Below are 13406 nucleotides of genomic sequence, written 5' to 3'. Positions count from 1 at the left end.
TCAGGCCATCTGACTAAAATTTACTTTAGCATTCGTTTTGTCTGATCATCCTCTTTCCAAGAAGAAAAATTCAATGAACCAAACTTTATTAAGTTCCTTTACATGCAAGGCACTGTGCTAATCTCAAGGGATATAAAAGTGGAAAACAAAAGATGCTGCCTGTAAGGAGCATAGCATCCAATTTGGGGGCTTTATTGGCCAATAATCATAGAATTGTGAAGAAAATAAAGTTTTACACTTAAATTTCTCAGGCAGCTTTTAACAGTCAACAGTTTATAATAATAATGATATTAATGATTATGATATTGGTAGAGTCCTTTAAATTATGGAAAGAGCTTTATGTGTGGTTTATCTTACTTAATCCCCACAATAAACCTGTGAAACATTATTCTCATTTTATAAGTGAGGAAACTGAGGCAGACAAAAGGGGTCGCAGTGTGGCCACATGAAATTAATCAGTAGCTAAGGTAAGTTTAAAATTCATTTCTTCTTGATTCCAAATCTAAAATGTGATCCACTCTATCTAAAAAATATAGCAGAAACTCTATGTTAGGGGACAGAAGAGATCTGGGGAGCAAATCTTTTGATTTCCATAATATTTCTACTTTCTGCTGAAGGGGAGATGATTTATAGATAATGACATTTCAGACCTTTAAACTTTATTTTATTTCATTTTTATAACCCTTATCGTCTTGTCTTAGAATGATTTCTAAGAGCAGCAATGGCTAAGGAATCAGTTAAATGACTCGCCCAGAGCCCCACAGGGAGGTAGGAAGGTCTAAGGTCAAATTTGAACTCAGATCATCCTGACTCGACCTGACACTCGATCTTCTGTGCTACCTAGCTATCCCAGACCTTTTAACTTTTAAAAGTCTTGAAGTGAAAGTATAGCATTTGACAAATGGTGGAATGGTACGTGTCTGGCTAAAACAATATTTTGTCATCCCTGGCAGGCAGGTGACATATCATGCATATTTTATATTATTCACGCCTTTTCCCCTTAACACTTGTCTTTCTCAGAGAAGCAAAGAATCATCTGATTATCTGGCTCAGGTTAACTTGGGAGCACAGAGAGTCTCAGATGAGCTTGGGCACTGGGGAAGTTGCAATGCTGGTGAATGAAGAGAACAAGGGAAATGGCAGACCAAGGGCATCATTCCAGGAAATCTAGAAAATAAAACAGGCTGGGACTACTTTGCAATAGGTTTTCTAGCCTTTGTTCCAACACTCGGCTCCTATTTCAATGCTCAAAACAATCAAAATCACATAATGAGAATAATTGATGTAGGGAAATGGGATGGCAAGAATAAGAAACTCTAAGATGCTCAGGGGTCCCTCCTAAGTGAGGCAATCATGTTAACCAATTCATAGTGCCTGTTCTCCCGAGAATGAGGGCTTTCCCTCGTTCATCAGGTGTGTCACTCAAGAATGACAAATGTTCTCAAATGGATCAAGCAAGGGGAAGACAGTGGAGTCCACCTGCTGATTCGGTCCCTGACCTCTCCACCTACCGGTCCAGAAAGAGACATCAAATGCAGGTTGTCGTCAATGTCAGCAGAGGATTAAGAAATACTCTGTGCAGACGGAATTTCTTTTACTAACTTATATTTGACAATTCTCTTAACAAGTATATATTTAGACCAGGATTTCTTATCTTGGGACCCCTGAAATTGAGATTTTTAAAGCTATTTTTGATAACTATTTTAATATAGTTTGCATTTTAATATTTACATATCTATATTTATGAATAAACCCTTACCTTCCATCTTAAAATACACACTAAGTCTCAGTTCCAAGGCAGAAGAATGATAAGTGCTAGGCAATTGGGGTTTAGTGACTTGCTCAGGGTCACCCAGCAAGGAATTGTCTCAGGTCAGATTTGAATCTCCTGTCTCCAGGCTTAAATCTCTATCCACTGAGTCACCCAACTGCCCCTATAATATATATTTTTAAATTTTATGCACTTGAAAATGTTATTTGGTGAAGGATCCATATGTTGCAACAAACTTACAAAGGGACCCAGGGCATAAAAAGATTAAGTTTCCCTCATCTAGAATCTACTTGAAATTCTCCAGTGTGGAGCATTGCGCCACCTTAAATGTGGATATTTTTGACACTGCTTAGGATTTTCTAGGCAAAAATACTGAAGTTATTTCCCATTTCCTTCTCTGGCTCATTTTACAAATGAGGAAACTGAGGCAAACAGGGCAAAATGACTTGCCCAGGGTCATACAACTAGTAAGTGTCTGAGGCCAGATTTGAACTCATGAAGCTGTCTTCCTAACTCCCGAATCAGCACTCTATTAATTGTACCACTTAGCTACCTCTAGCAGCTGAAAGGACAGTCCTAATAGGAAGGCTTTCCTTAGATAAAACATAAATAGGGATCTCTCCAATTTCTACTTTTTTTTTTCTTTTGCTTGTAGTTTGTGTCTAGAATGAGCAAGTGGAATACCCCTAGTCTTGCTGTCATATGACAGCTTTTCACATATTTGAAGACAGAAATCATCCCTCCCCTTTCTGTTCTCCAGGATAAATTTTCTAATTCTCTTAATCAAGTCTTAAATAGTGTGGTCTTGTGGTCTTGACTTCCTTCACTCTTCTGGTGAACCTCCACATCAATTTCCCTTCTAAAATTTAGCTCCCAGAAATGGACACAATTCTTCAGATATGGTCTGGTCAAGGCCAAGTACAGTGGGACAATTTGTAACCCTCTTTTTTCTAAATATTGAGCCTCCCAGTGCATTAGCTGAAAAGCATTAGCTGTTATGACTTCCACAGGACATCAATGATAAATTTTCAGCTCGAGGTTCATTAAAACCTCCAGACCTTTTACTTAGGGATTGCCTAGCTACAATGCCTATATTTTATACTTGTGAAGTTGTTTTAAACACAACTGTAGAACTTGTAGACAAATTGTTCCTATTAAGTTTGTTTTAAAACCTTTACCTTCTGTCTTAGAATTGATAAGTTCCAAGGCAGAAGAGTGGCGAGGGCTAGGAAATTAAGGTTAAGTGACTGGCCTAAAGTCACACAGCAAGGAAGTATCCCAGGTCAAATTTGAACCCAGGACCTCTTCTCTCCAGTCTGATGACTGGAATTCACTAAGGGTAGCTATGTACTTACTGCCATTTCCTAAGTAATTTCAATTTCCTTTTAAATATCTTCTTAGGTCAAACATCTACTTATAAGATAAACAGAAGCAAAATGAAAGCTAGTATTTTCTTCCTTTCCATCATCTCTTATCATGGTACTATAGACTCCCGCCATCTTTGATTGTCTTCATACTCTATACAACTTTTATTTTTTTTAAAGATCCTTTAGCTTTTCTTAATGAATACCCTTGTTCACTGATACACTCACCCTTTGCTAACTTGGATTCTCTGAGTCTCCCCTTCATTTATTCAATAACAGGATTAGACAAGAAGATCTCTAAAGTTCTGCCCAATTTAAACACTATAGAAGTCTAGGAGTCAAGTCCAAATAGTACAAATTCCCTTTTCCATATCATCCTCTGAGAAAACTTATCTTGAGGCAATTTTGTGATTCATTTTTTTCTTTTTGGCCTGAGGACCATTTCTCATCCCTTTCTGACACCTCTATATTTAAATGCTTAACACTTAAGTAGTGTCCTCAGGATGTCTCCATAAATTTGCTATCCTCCAATTTAATTTAACCAGCTCAAACTGTTATAAGTGCTCATAACAGATAAAAATATGAAAATATCCTTTCCAGCACTGCCACATTCTCAAAGCTAGGCTGGATTTTTAAAAAATCTTCCTATTATTATCATGCATAAGATATTTTTACTCCAAAGTATTAAGAATTTTAAAGAGGCCCCAAATCTGGGAATTAATTAAGAGTCTCCTTGAGGACAAGTGTTTCAAAGTTTTAGTCTAGATGTGCTTCATTTGTTTATTTGACAACAGAAGAAGCTGTATAATCCTGGCGATGGTGTTAGTACTTTCCAAGTAGTCATTTTAGGAAAGACCTCAATGTATGACATATGCTAGGATATCAATTTCAGTTGGTATGAGGTAGAAACAATTCCTATTTTTAAAAATCCTAAACAGATATTATTCTTCCTACACTTTTTTTAAAAAATCCACAATTCAAGTTGATCAACAAATCAATAAGAAAGGTGGCATGATGAGCTTGGAGTCAGGAAGATCTGAGTTTAAATCTTGCCTTAAAGCCTAGCTTTGCAATTTCAGACAAATCAGTTACTCTCTCTGTCTCAGGGACCCCGTTTATAAAATGAAAATAATTCACAACTCATTCACAGAGTAGGGCAGCGGGGTGGCATAGTAGATAGGACACTGGGTCAGGAAGATTCACGTTCATAGTTCAAATCTGGCCTTGACACTTACTAGCTGTATGACCCTGGGCAAGTCACTTAATCCTTTTTGTCTCAGTTTCCTCATCTTTAAAATGAGACGAAGAAAGAAATCACGAGTCACTCTAGTATCGTTGCCAAGAAAACCTCAAACAGAGAGAGAGACACGACTGAAATGACTGAACACAAGAGCAAATGTGAGGATCAAAATGAAAAAGTACTTTGTAACCCTTAAAGAACTCTATGGTAGCTATTTTTAAGCATCTGCCATAAGCCACAGGTATCATGCTAAGTGATACAAATATAAAGACCAAACTGAAACAGTCCCTGTGTCTTCAAGGCGTTTCCATTCAACTAGTGAGACGCAACATGCTCATACCTAAGGACAGACAAGATATAGACAGAAACCTCAGAGTGTCGGAGTGCTGGAGACAAGGGATGTCTTTTAAGTTCTTATTTGAAGGGAATTGAGAACTTGATCCATGAGTTGAAGGAGAGACAGGAAAGCAGAGTGAACATTCCAGAGGAATAGCCTGAACAGAGGTAGGGAGATGAGAAGCAGAATATCATTTAGGAAAAATAAAAAGGTTGGATCATCTGGTGCATTCATAGTGCCAAGAGGGGAAGTAAAATATAAATAGCCTAGCAAGATGAGGGAAGAGTTAGGCTGTGAAGACTCTGAATGCCAAACGTGACTTTTTATTTTGGTCTAAAGGTAATAGAGGGCCACCAAATCTTCTTAAGAGCAATGCCAAGATCCTCCTTATGTATAGTCATTCATTGCACTCCTGTGTGGAGGATGAAAGGGAAGAGGTCATTTAGGAGGCCAACACAATAGTCCAGATAAGAGATGGTTAGGGCCTGGAATAAGGGTAGTTGTGCAGTGTAAGTAGAGCATATACAAATTAGAACAAAGTTAAGGAGGTTAATTCCGAAGACTTGATGCTCTAAGGAATAGATAGGGAGGGGGAAATAGCAGAGTAAAGCATGGATTTGGAAGTTGAAGGAAGGACTTCAAGATGGAGGACTTTAATTTAAAAAAAAAGTATGAGGAAATGTCTTTGGGGAGGGAAAGGGGAAGGCAGGAAAGGAGAGAGAAGAGGAGAGGAGTTTGGAAAAACCGCTGTGAGTTCAATGGAATTGATGACCAGGGAAGGGTAAAAGGACTGGCATGTACCAATGGAGGCCCAGTTGGGGCAGTTTTTAAATATAATGAATCCAATTAGCATGTTGTACAATTTCTACAGCACTGCTCTATTTCACTGAAGCAGGAGCTATGAAGGAAGATGATTGGGGTAATACAGGGTAGGGAAAGAGAAGAATGACAGAATGAGCAAATCACTTAATCACTAAACTTGTTTCCTCTCCCTTTAAAACAAGGGAAGTGGACTAAATGGCCTTTAAGGCCTCTCCCAGCTCTAAATCTTATGAATTTATAATCCTCTTACTGAAGAGTAGTATAAATTGAATAGTGCTAAAGGGCAGATATTTGAAAAGGAAAAAAAAATGAGGCCAGGATGATGGCTGGCCTGGATAAGTGGAGACAGTGGAATGACTGAATCTAAGATTTAGATATGTGAGTGGGACAAATCATTTAGTTTTTATGAGGCCTCAGTTTCTTTATCTGTAAAATGGGGGCAATAATATTTGTATTCTCATAGGATTTTGATGAAAAAATTCTGTAAATGCTACATAAACAGAATCATAAAAAGCAGAGACCAAAAGGAACTTGCCTCTACCTTGGAATCCCTGAGTGTACTAGCTCCTTGAATTGTTGCCTCCAAGAGCAACAATATTCTGTACTATTGTGTCTGTACATACCACTTCCCTCTTTCCTCCCCTAATGAATTCGCCCCAGTATTATTGTGGCTAGTTATAGCTGTGTATTTAAATATATTATTACTGTTGTTGTCCAATAAATGTACGTAATCTATACATGGTTGCCTGAACAAAATTTTTTGATAGTGGTTTGCTAAATCTCTCCAACGAAATTCCACAGTAAAACTACAAATCTCCCTTCTCCCAGAACACATAAGCTTTCTAATAGAGACTCAGGTACTTCGATATATGATCTCTGGTTTCTTCATCTGTAAAATAGAAAAAATCATAGCACCTAATTTACTGAGTTATTGTGAAGATCAAATGAAATAAAGTATGTAAAACACTTTGCAAACTTTAACGGTCCTTATAAATGTGGGCTATTATTATTACTTACTGACCATTTACAACATTGCTGAAACTCTACCAAAAATCCAGTGGTTTTATGGACCAGTTAATGATCTGAAATGGGAGTAGCACTTAGTTGGAAATAGGCTTGTGTATATAAGATTTCAGCAGGCAGATGCAGCTAGATAACACAGTGAGTGGATAGAGCAACAGGCTTAGGGTCTGGAGAACAGTAGTTCAAATCTGGCCTCAGACACTTTCTAGTTATGTGACTTAACCCCAACTGCCTGGCCTATGCTGTTCTTCTGACTTAGAATTGATATTAAGACAGAACATAATGTTTTTAAATTAAAAAAAAAAGATTTCAGTAGGCATCTCAACCTACTTAGAAGAGAAAATGTGTTATATAAAATTCAATTACTAATTAAAAATCATTCATCATTTTCTATTCATTAAAGTAGATCTCCAAAGACCTCTACATGTTAATGTGAACTCAGTCTATTTCAAATTACTTTTCATGATTATAAATAATAAAATATATTTTAATAAAAAACAAAATTTTGAAAATAAATACATGATTCTCCATTAAGAGACTAGCACAGTGCTTTTATGTACCAGTGACTTAATATCTGTTGAGTTAAATAAAGCCTTTGACTCTACTCAGCAACCTATTGCAGATATTTTCCTTCCTATACTCCATAGAGTACAAAGTAGCTTAAATCCCTTTTCCTTTTAATATATCCTCAGAAGAAATGGAGAGCAGCTGGTCACCATGCTTTTAATTCCAAACTGGTTAGAGACCAGTTTTAAATCTTTCTAATCTCTGGCCTGAAAAATCATGGTGCCTTTAGTCTTAGTTCATATCTCTTTATGTTTCCAAAGATGAGGTACTCTATTTTTGATCCCTTATGGCCTCTGATCAAGGAACTCAACATCCCTTCTAAACTGTGGGGCACAAATTAGACTTGTATTATTTTGAGGTTTTCATATGAACCAAAATCTTTTAGTATTTAGTGATGGAATTTAGTCTAATAACTGTGAAATATTCAAAACTAAGTTTTATCACAAAATGCTTGAAAAGTATCGAGGATCTTTTAAAACTGTAGTAAAGTTTATGCTTTTAAAGTTGTCTACTTAGTTGACTATTAAAGTGCTTTCACACAAAAAAGTTATACTTCCACACAAAGCCTCCATGGCATTTTCAACTTTTTCTTATAGCTATCATTTTTTTTTTCTTTTGTTCCCTCCCAAAATAAAACCTGAATTATTTCTAATTACATTAATAGGAAAAAAAAAAAGGTGTCTCAGACTTTTCTTGGTATTTTAGCCACTGTCCATCTACCATTTTTACTTCCAAATGTGATTATAAGGCACACTAGGAGCCTACCCATACAAGGTCAATATTTACTGGCAGAGTTTCATTCAAAAGTAGGAGAAAATATCCTTTGGAGTTTAGTTGTATACAAAACACATAGGCTCAAGTACAGAAAAACATGTTCCCATTAAAACAAACCTTATCCCTGAGTTTTCTAAAGCAGGGTGACCTTTTGATTTACAACACTCCAAGTCATAAATTTACCTTTGAATAGACAAGTTTATATTACTGCTTCCTCCATTGACCACAATTTCACCAATTTGAAGAGAAATCTTGAGTAACCACAAGCATCTGGTTTGCTTAAATGAGCAAAATGTGATTAAATTGTAGCTTTTACATAGTAGGTGTTCACTCAGTGCTTGAGATAAATAAAACAACTATCATAAATTCTCATTAAACTATTCCTTTGAGTTTTCGGATAAATTCCTGGTTTTCAGCAGATTATCTTAAACAGATAATTTTTCACTTTGACCAGTTACCTAATTACAGAGAAGATAAAGATCTTGACAACATGTAAATTACTCCAGAACAAACCTCCAGTGTTGTCCAGTAAAGATAAAAGTTCACAAAAATCTAGCCAAGCATTAGTTTCCCTAAAGAAGAAGAAAAGGAAAAAGTGATCCCCACAACATAAAACAGCTTTGAAAGTTCAACCTGACAAAACAAATATGGTACTTAGTAGTAGGAGAGACTTGGAAAGCAATCACAAAAAAGTCTCATTTAAATTCCTGGAAAGCACAGCTTCTCTAAACATCTATTCAGCTCTCTTGAGCAAGCAAGTCCTGCCGAAAATGCACAATTTTAGCTTTGCCATGCCCTCTCGCAGTCCGCAGACCAAGCTATATATCTATATATGTATGCATGTGTATATAAATATACACATATATCACATTATAAAGAACATGCAATACTAGGGAGTTTAAAAGGCATCGAAATACAAACGTTGTAAAAGGTAGGAAACCTTTCCATAAAAAGTAGTATTGTTTGTGCCACTGCAGAAGAATTAACGTCCAGGTAGTTCTGTGAGGTGTCTCTACCTGGCAACATCAGATCTAGAGAGAATTGGAAAATAATCAGAGTGCATTTAAAGCTCTAATTGATGTCTTGGTGCCCCTAGGAACAAAACGGCACGAGAAAACGGCAATCAGGAGCAGCCGTTTTTCCTAAAAACTACAGCTTAAAAACAAAAAAGAAAAAGAAAACCCTCTTTCATATAGTTTTAAAGCTGCAAGCCTGTCGTGTTGCACTGTTTCACAAGTCCAGAGCTTTCGGATACCCCTTTCCTCCTGAACGCTAACACGCAAACACAAACACAGAGACACATACTCATTCTAAGAATTGGGAACATACAAGATTTTCTTTCTCTGTGGCTCAGCGTAGTGTCCTCACCGCACACCGGCACTCTTGTACCAAGAAGAAAGGCATCGCCTGCCTCCGCGCCCCAGCCACTTTCCTCCTCTTAACCAACCCTCTCTCAAACGCCTCTTCAAAATACTCAGGATACCTCAGCGCTCCTGCTGAGGAAGAGCTGGAGTCTGAAGTGTGTGCCACATTTTTATTCCCAAGCAGTTTCACGGGCGCGCGCACACGAGGACACACACACACACGGACACACACACTCACAAGAGTCACGCTGTACAGGAGAATGGCAAGATAGGTGTACTATTCAAGCGATGTCAGGAGCTGGATGCAAACTGGCGAGCACATACACAGTTAAGTAGACTGACTCTTCCCCAGCTGATCCAACCAGCCATTCCATCCCGCTACCCGAAATCCAGCCTGCAATGCTTCCCTGTTTCACTTCGGTAAACCCGATGCTAACCTGGAGAGTAGGGTTGGGTGGTGGGTCATCAGGTTAGGCTCAAGGATTACCCAAGAGCAGGATCGGGAGCGAGAGCAGGAGCAGGGCTCCCTCGGGGAGTTAAAGATCGGGGAAGCTGGGGAGCTGCCGCTTCTGCCTTGGTTGCTTCTGGGGCCGCCTTTGCTGCAGGGAGGGTGTTTGTCTGGGCGAAAGCAAGATTCGCGGAGGCTGCCGTGGGGCAGACATGCTGAGGCTGCCGCGGTTGCAGCCTGCGAGGTGGCCGCCGCTGCCGCTGCTCTGGCTGCTGTGGCTAGTCCTGCCCCCTCCGCGGTTGAACCTTCTCCTGGATTCGTGCTTTGTTGACCGCCGTCGCTGCCACAGCTAGGTGCTCCGGCCGCTGGCGCTTGTCTTTGCTCGCTCGGGGAACGAGAAGAGGGAGTGTACCTAGGGAGGCGGAGTGGGGGCTGCGCTTAGCTCCGCGCCTCCCGCGCTACCGGCCTCATTGTTCTGGGAAGCTCAGCAACAGCAGCAGCGGCAGCAAGCAACAGCAGCTGCAGCCCAGTAGCAGCAGCTGCAGCTGCAACGTCGGCGCCGGCGCGGGGCTGCGAGAGAGACAAGTGGACAACGAGAGACCCTGTGAAAAAGAGGCGGGCTCGGGGTACCGGTTCCGATACTTAATATCGCCGCCGGAGGCTTTCCGGTTCTGCTTGCCGGGGCGCCTGCCCCTCCCGAAGCTAACGTTCACTCTCGTGTTCTCTCTCTGCACTCCTCCACCCTCCCCTCAGCCCCGACCTTGGACCTGCCAAGCCTGGTCCCTCCTTCTGGTAGCACCTCATAGCAGTTAGGCTCCTGAAAGGCTAAAGGTTACCGGACAAAGCCAAGAGCGCCACACACACTGGCGCTCTCTCCCCCTTCCCTTAATAGCCTACTTCTGAAAGCGCACACTCCACTCTTGGCTTTTTTTCTTTCAAGCTCTCAGCTTTCTGAGTGATGCCTCTTGCTGAGTGCTGTGTGTGTGTGTGTGTGTGTGTGTGTGTGTGTGTGTGTGACAGAGACAAGGACACCGAGACAGACGGCGCACAAAAGCGTAAGAGAACTATTAACACATGGGTAACTAGAAATGTGTTTACATACAAAAGATGGACATGTGCTCAAACTCCGGGTGCCAGGTGTGTGTGTGTGTGTGTGTGTGTGTGTGTGTGTGTGTGTATTGAATGCACCCACACGCGTTTATCTGAGTATTTGTATTGTATACTTGTGTGCCCTTGCACCCGAAAGCCTGAGAAGGGAAGGGAGAATGACTGAAGGGGTGGGAGTGAGGCGACTTAGAGGGAGAAAAGAGTGGAGCTTGTCTTCTAGAAGCACCACTTCATTCCTTTGTTCCCTTGTCCGTTTGCTTCGAAACTGCCTTTTCTTTTTCTCCTCCCTTGAGACTGGGAAAAAGGCAGTAGGATTCCCTTCTCCACCCCCAATCCAGGAAGAAGGGAAGGAGGATAGTTAGGAGGAATTTTTGCGCGCAGATAACCCATTCCTCAAATCCACCAGTTCCTGAAGTGCAAACGGAGAAGAAACCGAAAAGGTAGTAGAGTACTCCCTACAGAAAGGTCTCAAAGCTCCAACAACCTGCCTTCACCTCATCTCTCTTCTTACCATGTACTCTTCCGGGGAAGCAAGATGGGGAAGTAAACTTAGAAATTCTTCTGCTTTATCCGAAAAAAGCACAAAAAGTTGGGGGACGTCCAGTTTCGTGCTTTGGTGAATGATTCCTTGATTTGGTTTTGAGTCCGGGCTTGCTAATAGACTTGATGATTGGGGTGTGGCGGGAGCCTAGATAAGAACGGGATGGAGTAAGAGTCTGCTAATGCAGAGAATGCCCATTTGTCTGCGCTGTCTTTTCCCTTCCCTCAAAAATCTGACCGAGATATTGAAACCTTAACAGCTGATCCTCCCAGATAGAAAGTGCTGCCTTGCCTTTGTCTGGCCCTTTTTGCAACTACACTCTTTTCACGTCCTGCAGAAGTTCCTGGAGGGTTAACTCCAGTCCCTTGACCTCACTCCACAACCCCGCGAGAGTTCTCTAGGGCAGAGATAAGGCTCTCACAGGCCAACGTTAGTTTGGGAGTCTAGGATGCCAAAGTAGTTGGGCAAAGCATCCGTACCTGTTCCAAGTGGCCGCAAGGTGGGGGAATTTTAGGTCTGATGCTATGACTACATAAGCTGGTAGGATGACTAAAATAAGCTGGTAGGGGAAAGTTGCAATTAAAAGAAGTTTTTAACATAAAAATCCAGCTACAGAAGGACCCCGAGGAGAAGGCAAGTGCAATAATTTAGTATCTGCATTTATTTGAAATACATATTATATCTTTTTAGAGGAAGGAACTTAAGCATGTGTCTCTAAATCAGAAACATTAGGCAAAAAGAAAGAAAAAGGCAGAACAAAATGAATAAATTCTACTTTGACAGTAACCTGATAAGCAGAGACTTGTTAATTCAATTTTTCCCCAACTATAACAGTATCAATTTTCATGTAAAACTAATTAAAGATGTGATCATGGTTTAAGAGGAGAGGTAAAACCTCAGAAAAATATTTAAAGTACTCTGCTAATAGAAATATTATTAACAAAGCAATGCTTTCCTCTAAAATAAAGTACTATTTAACTGTAAAAAGTCTTACTTCAGAGGTCTGATTATTACACAAAGGTGCTACAAAAGCCGACTACCTTTGAGGAGCACAGGGAGGAAAAAATATCTGAACTGAGGTAGGAACATAAAGATAAAATGTTATTTAGGCAGTATATGACTGACATTTTAAGATTTAAATAAAGATAGTTTGTTTTGGTTGGGGTTGGAATAGGAGTCAATACCTTAATCTATTTAAGAACAAAGTAAATTTCTTGTGAGATCTATCTCTGTGCCCTTGCTGCATCATTCTTTCTATCTGAAGAAATAGTTCACATTTATGTAGCTATAATACTTATAAAGAACATAGCATGCCTGAACTCTTGATTCTCATAACAACTCCACTGATCCCTCTTACAGATTTGGGAACTGAAGACCAGGGAGATAAAGTGACTTACCCAGGGTCACGCAGCTAATGCTAATTCTGTTTCTCTGTCTCTGTGTCACTATTTCACTGTCTTTCTCTTTCTTCTTATCTGTCTCCCTCCACTTCCTTTACTTGTAACAATCCTAAAATTTAATTCAAATGGTAGGTTTCCCTGAAGCATTCTTTAATTCTGTCAGTCAGAATGAGTTATTCCTTTTTGGCAATTTCATAACTGGTTATCAATCAAGAACTATTTGTACCTATTATGTATCAGATTCTATGCTAGAGACAAAGACAAAAATGAAACAGTTTTTGACCTCGAAGAGCTTACTTTCCATGGGGAAACAATATGCTTATAGAGTAATTACAAATTAATTCTGAGATGTGTGGGAGAGCACAGCTGGTTGATGTATAAAGGCTTCTTGCAGTTGGTGGCTCTTGAACTAAGCTTTGAAAGGAATTGGGGATTCCCAGAGGAGGAGATGAGAAGGGAGTGCATTTCTTTTTATTTTCTTTTAATTTTTTTTTCTAGATTATTGTCAATAAAATTTTTAATAATCATGTATTGACATTTTGAGATCCAAGTTCTCTCCCTCTCACCCATTGCTCTTCCCAAGAAACAGGTAATATGATATATGTACATGTGTTATGATACAATACATATTTCCATGGTCATTAGGTT

At 39.7% G+C, this 13406-nt stretch overlaps 1 protein-coding gene across 2 annotated transcripts in view; it reads right to left on the bottom strand.

Moving 5' to 3' along the window:
• The window catches only part of ST6GAL2 (ST6 beta-galactoside alpha-2,6-sialyltransferase 2), a 111780-nt gene extending 101061 nt beyond the window's left edge, over positions 1-10719 (bottom strand). The window contains exon 1 of one of the 2 annotated variants that reach the window (XR_008913839.1): positions 9700-10618. Coding sequence is in view for 1 of the 2 variants with exons in the window: in XM_007500962.3 (XP_007501024.1) it covers positions 9700-9728 (29 nt within the window). In the remaining variant the exon portion in view is untranslated. Of the gene's footprint in view, positions 1-9699 lie in introns of both variants that reach the window. The other variant, XM_007500962.3, reaches the window with a different exon arrangement.
• Between the last annotated feature and the right edge of the window lie 2687 nt (positions 10720-13406).

The sequence above is a fragment of the Monodelphis domestica genome, chromosome 8 (assembly GCF_027887165.1).
Source record: "Monodelphis domestica isolate mMonDom1 chromosome 8, mMonDom1.pri, whole genome shotgun sequence".
Lineage (NCBI taxonomy): Eukaryota > Metazoa > Chordata > Mammalia > Didelphimorphia > Didelphidae > Monodelphis > Monodelphis domestica.
Note: the sequence above shows the minus strand (reverse complement) of the source record. Positions and strands in the feature narration are given on the sequence as shown.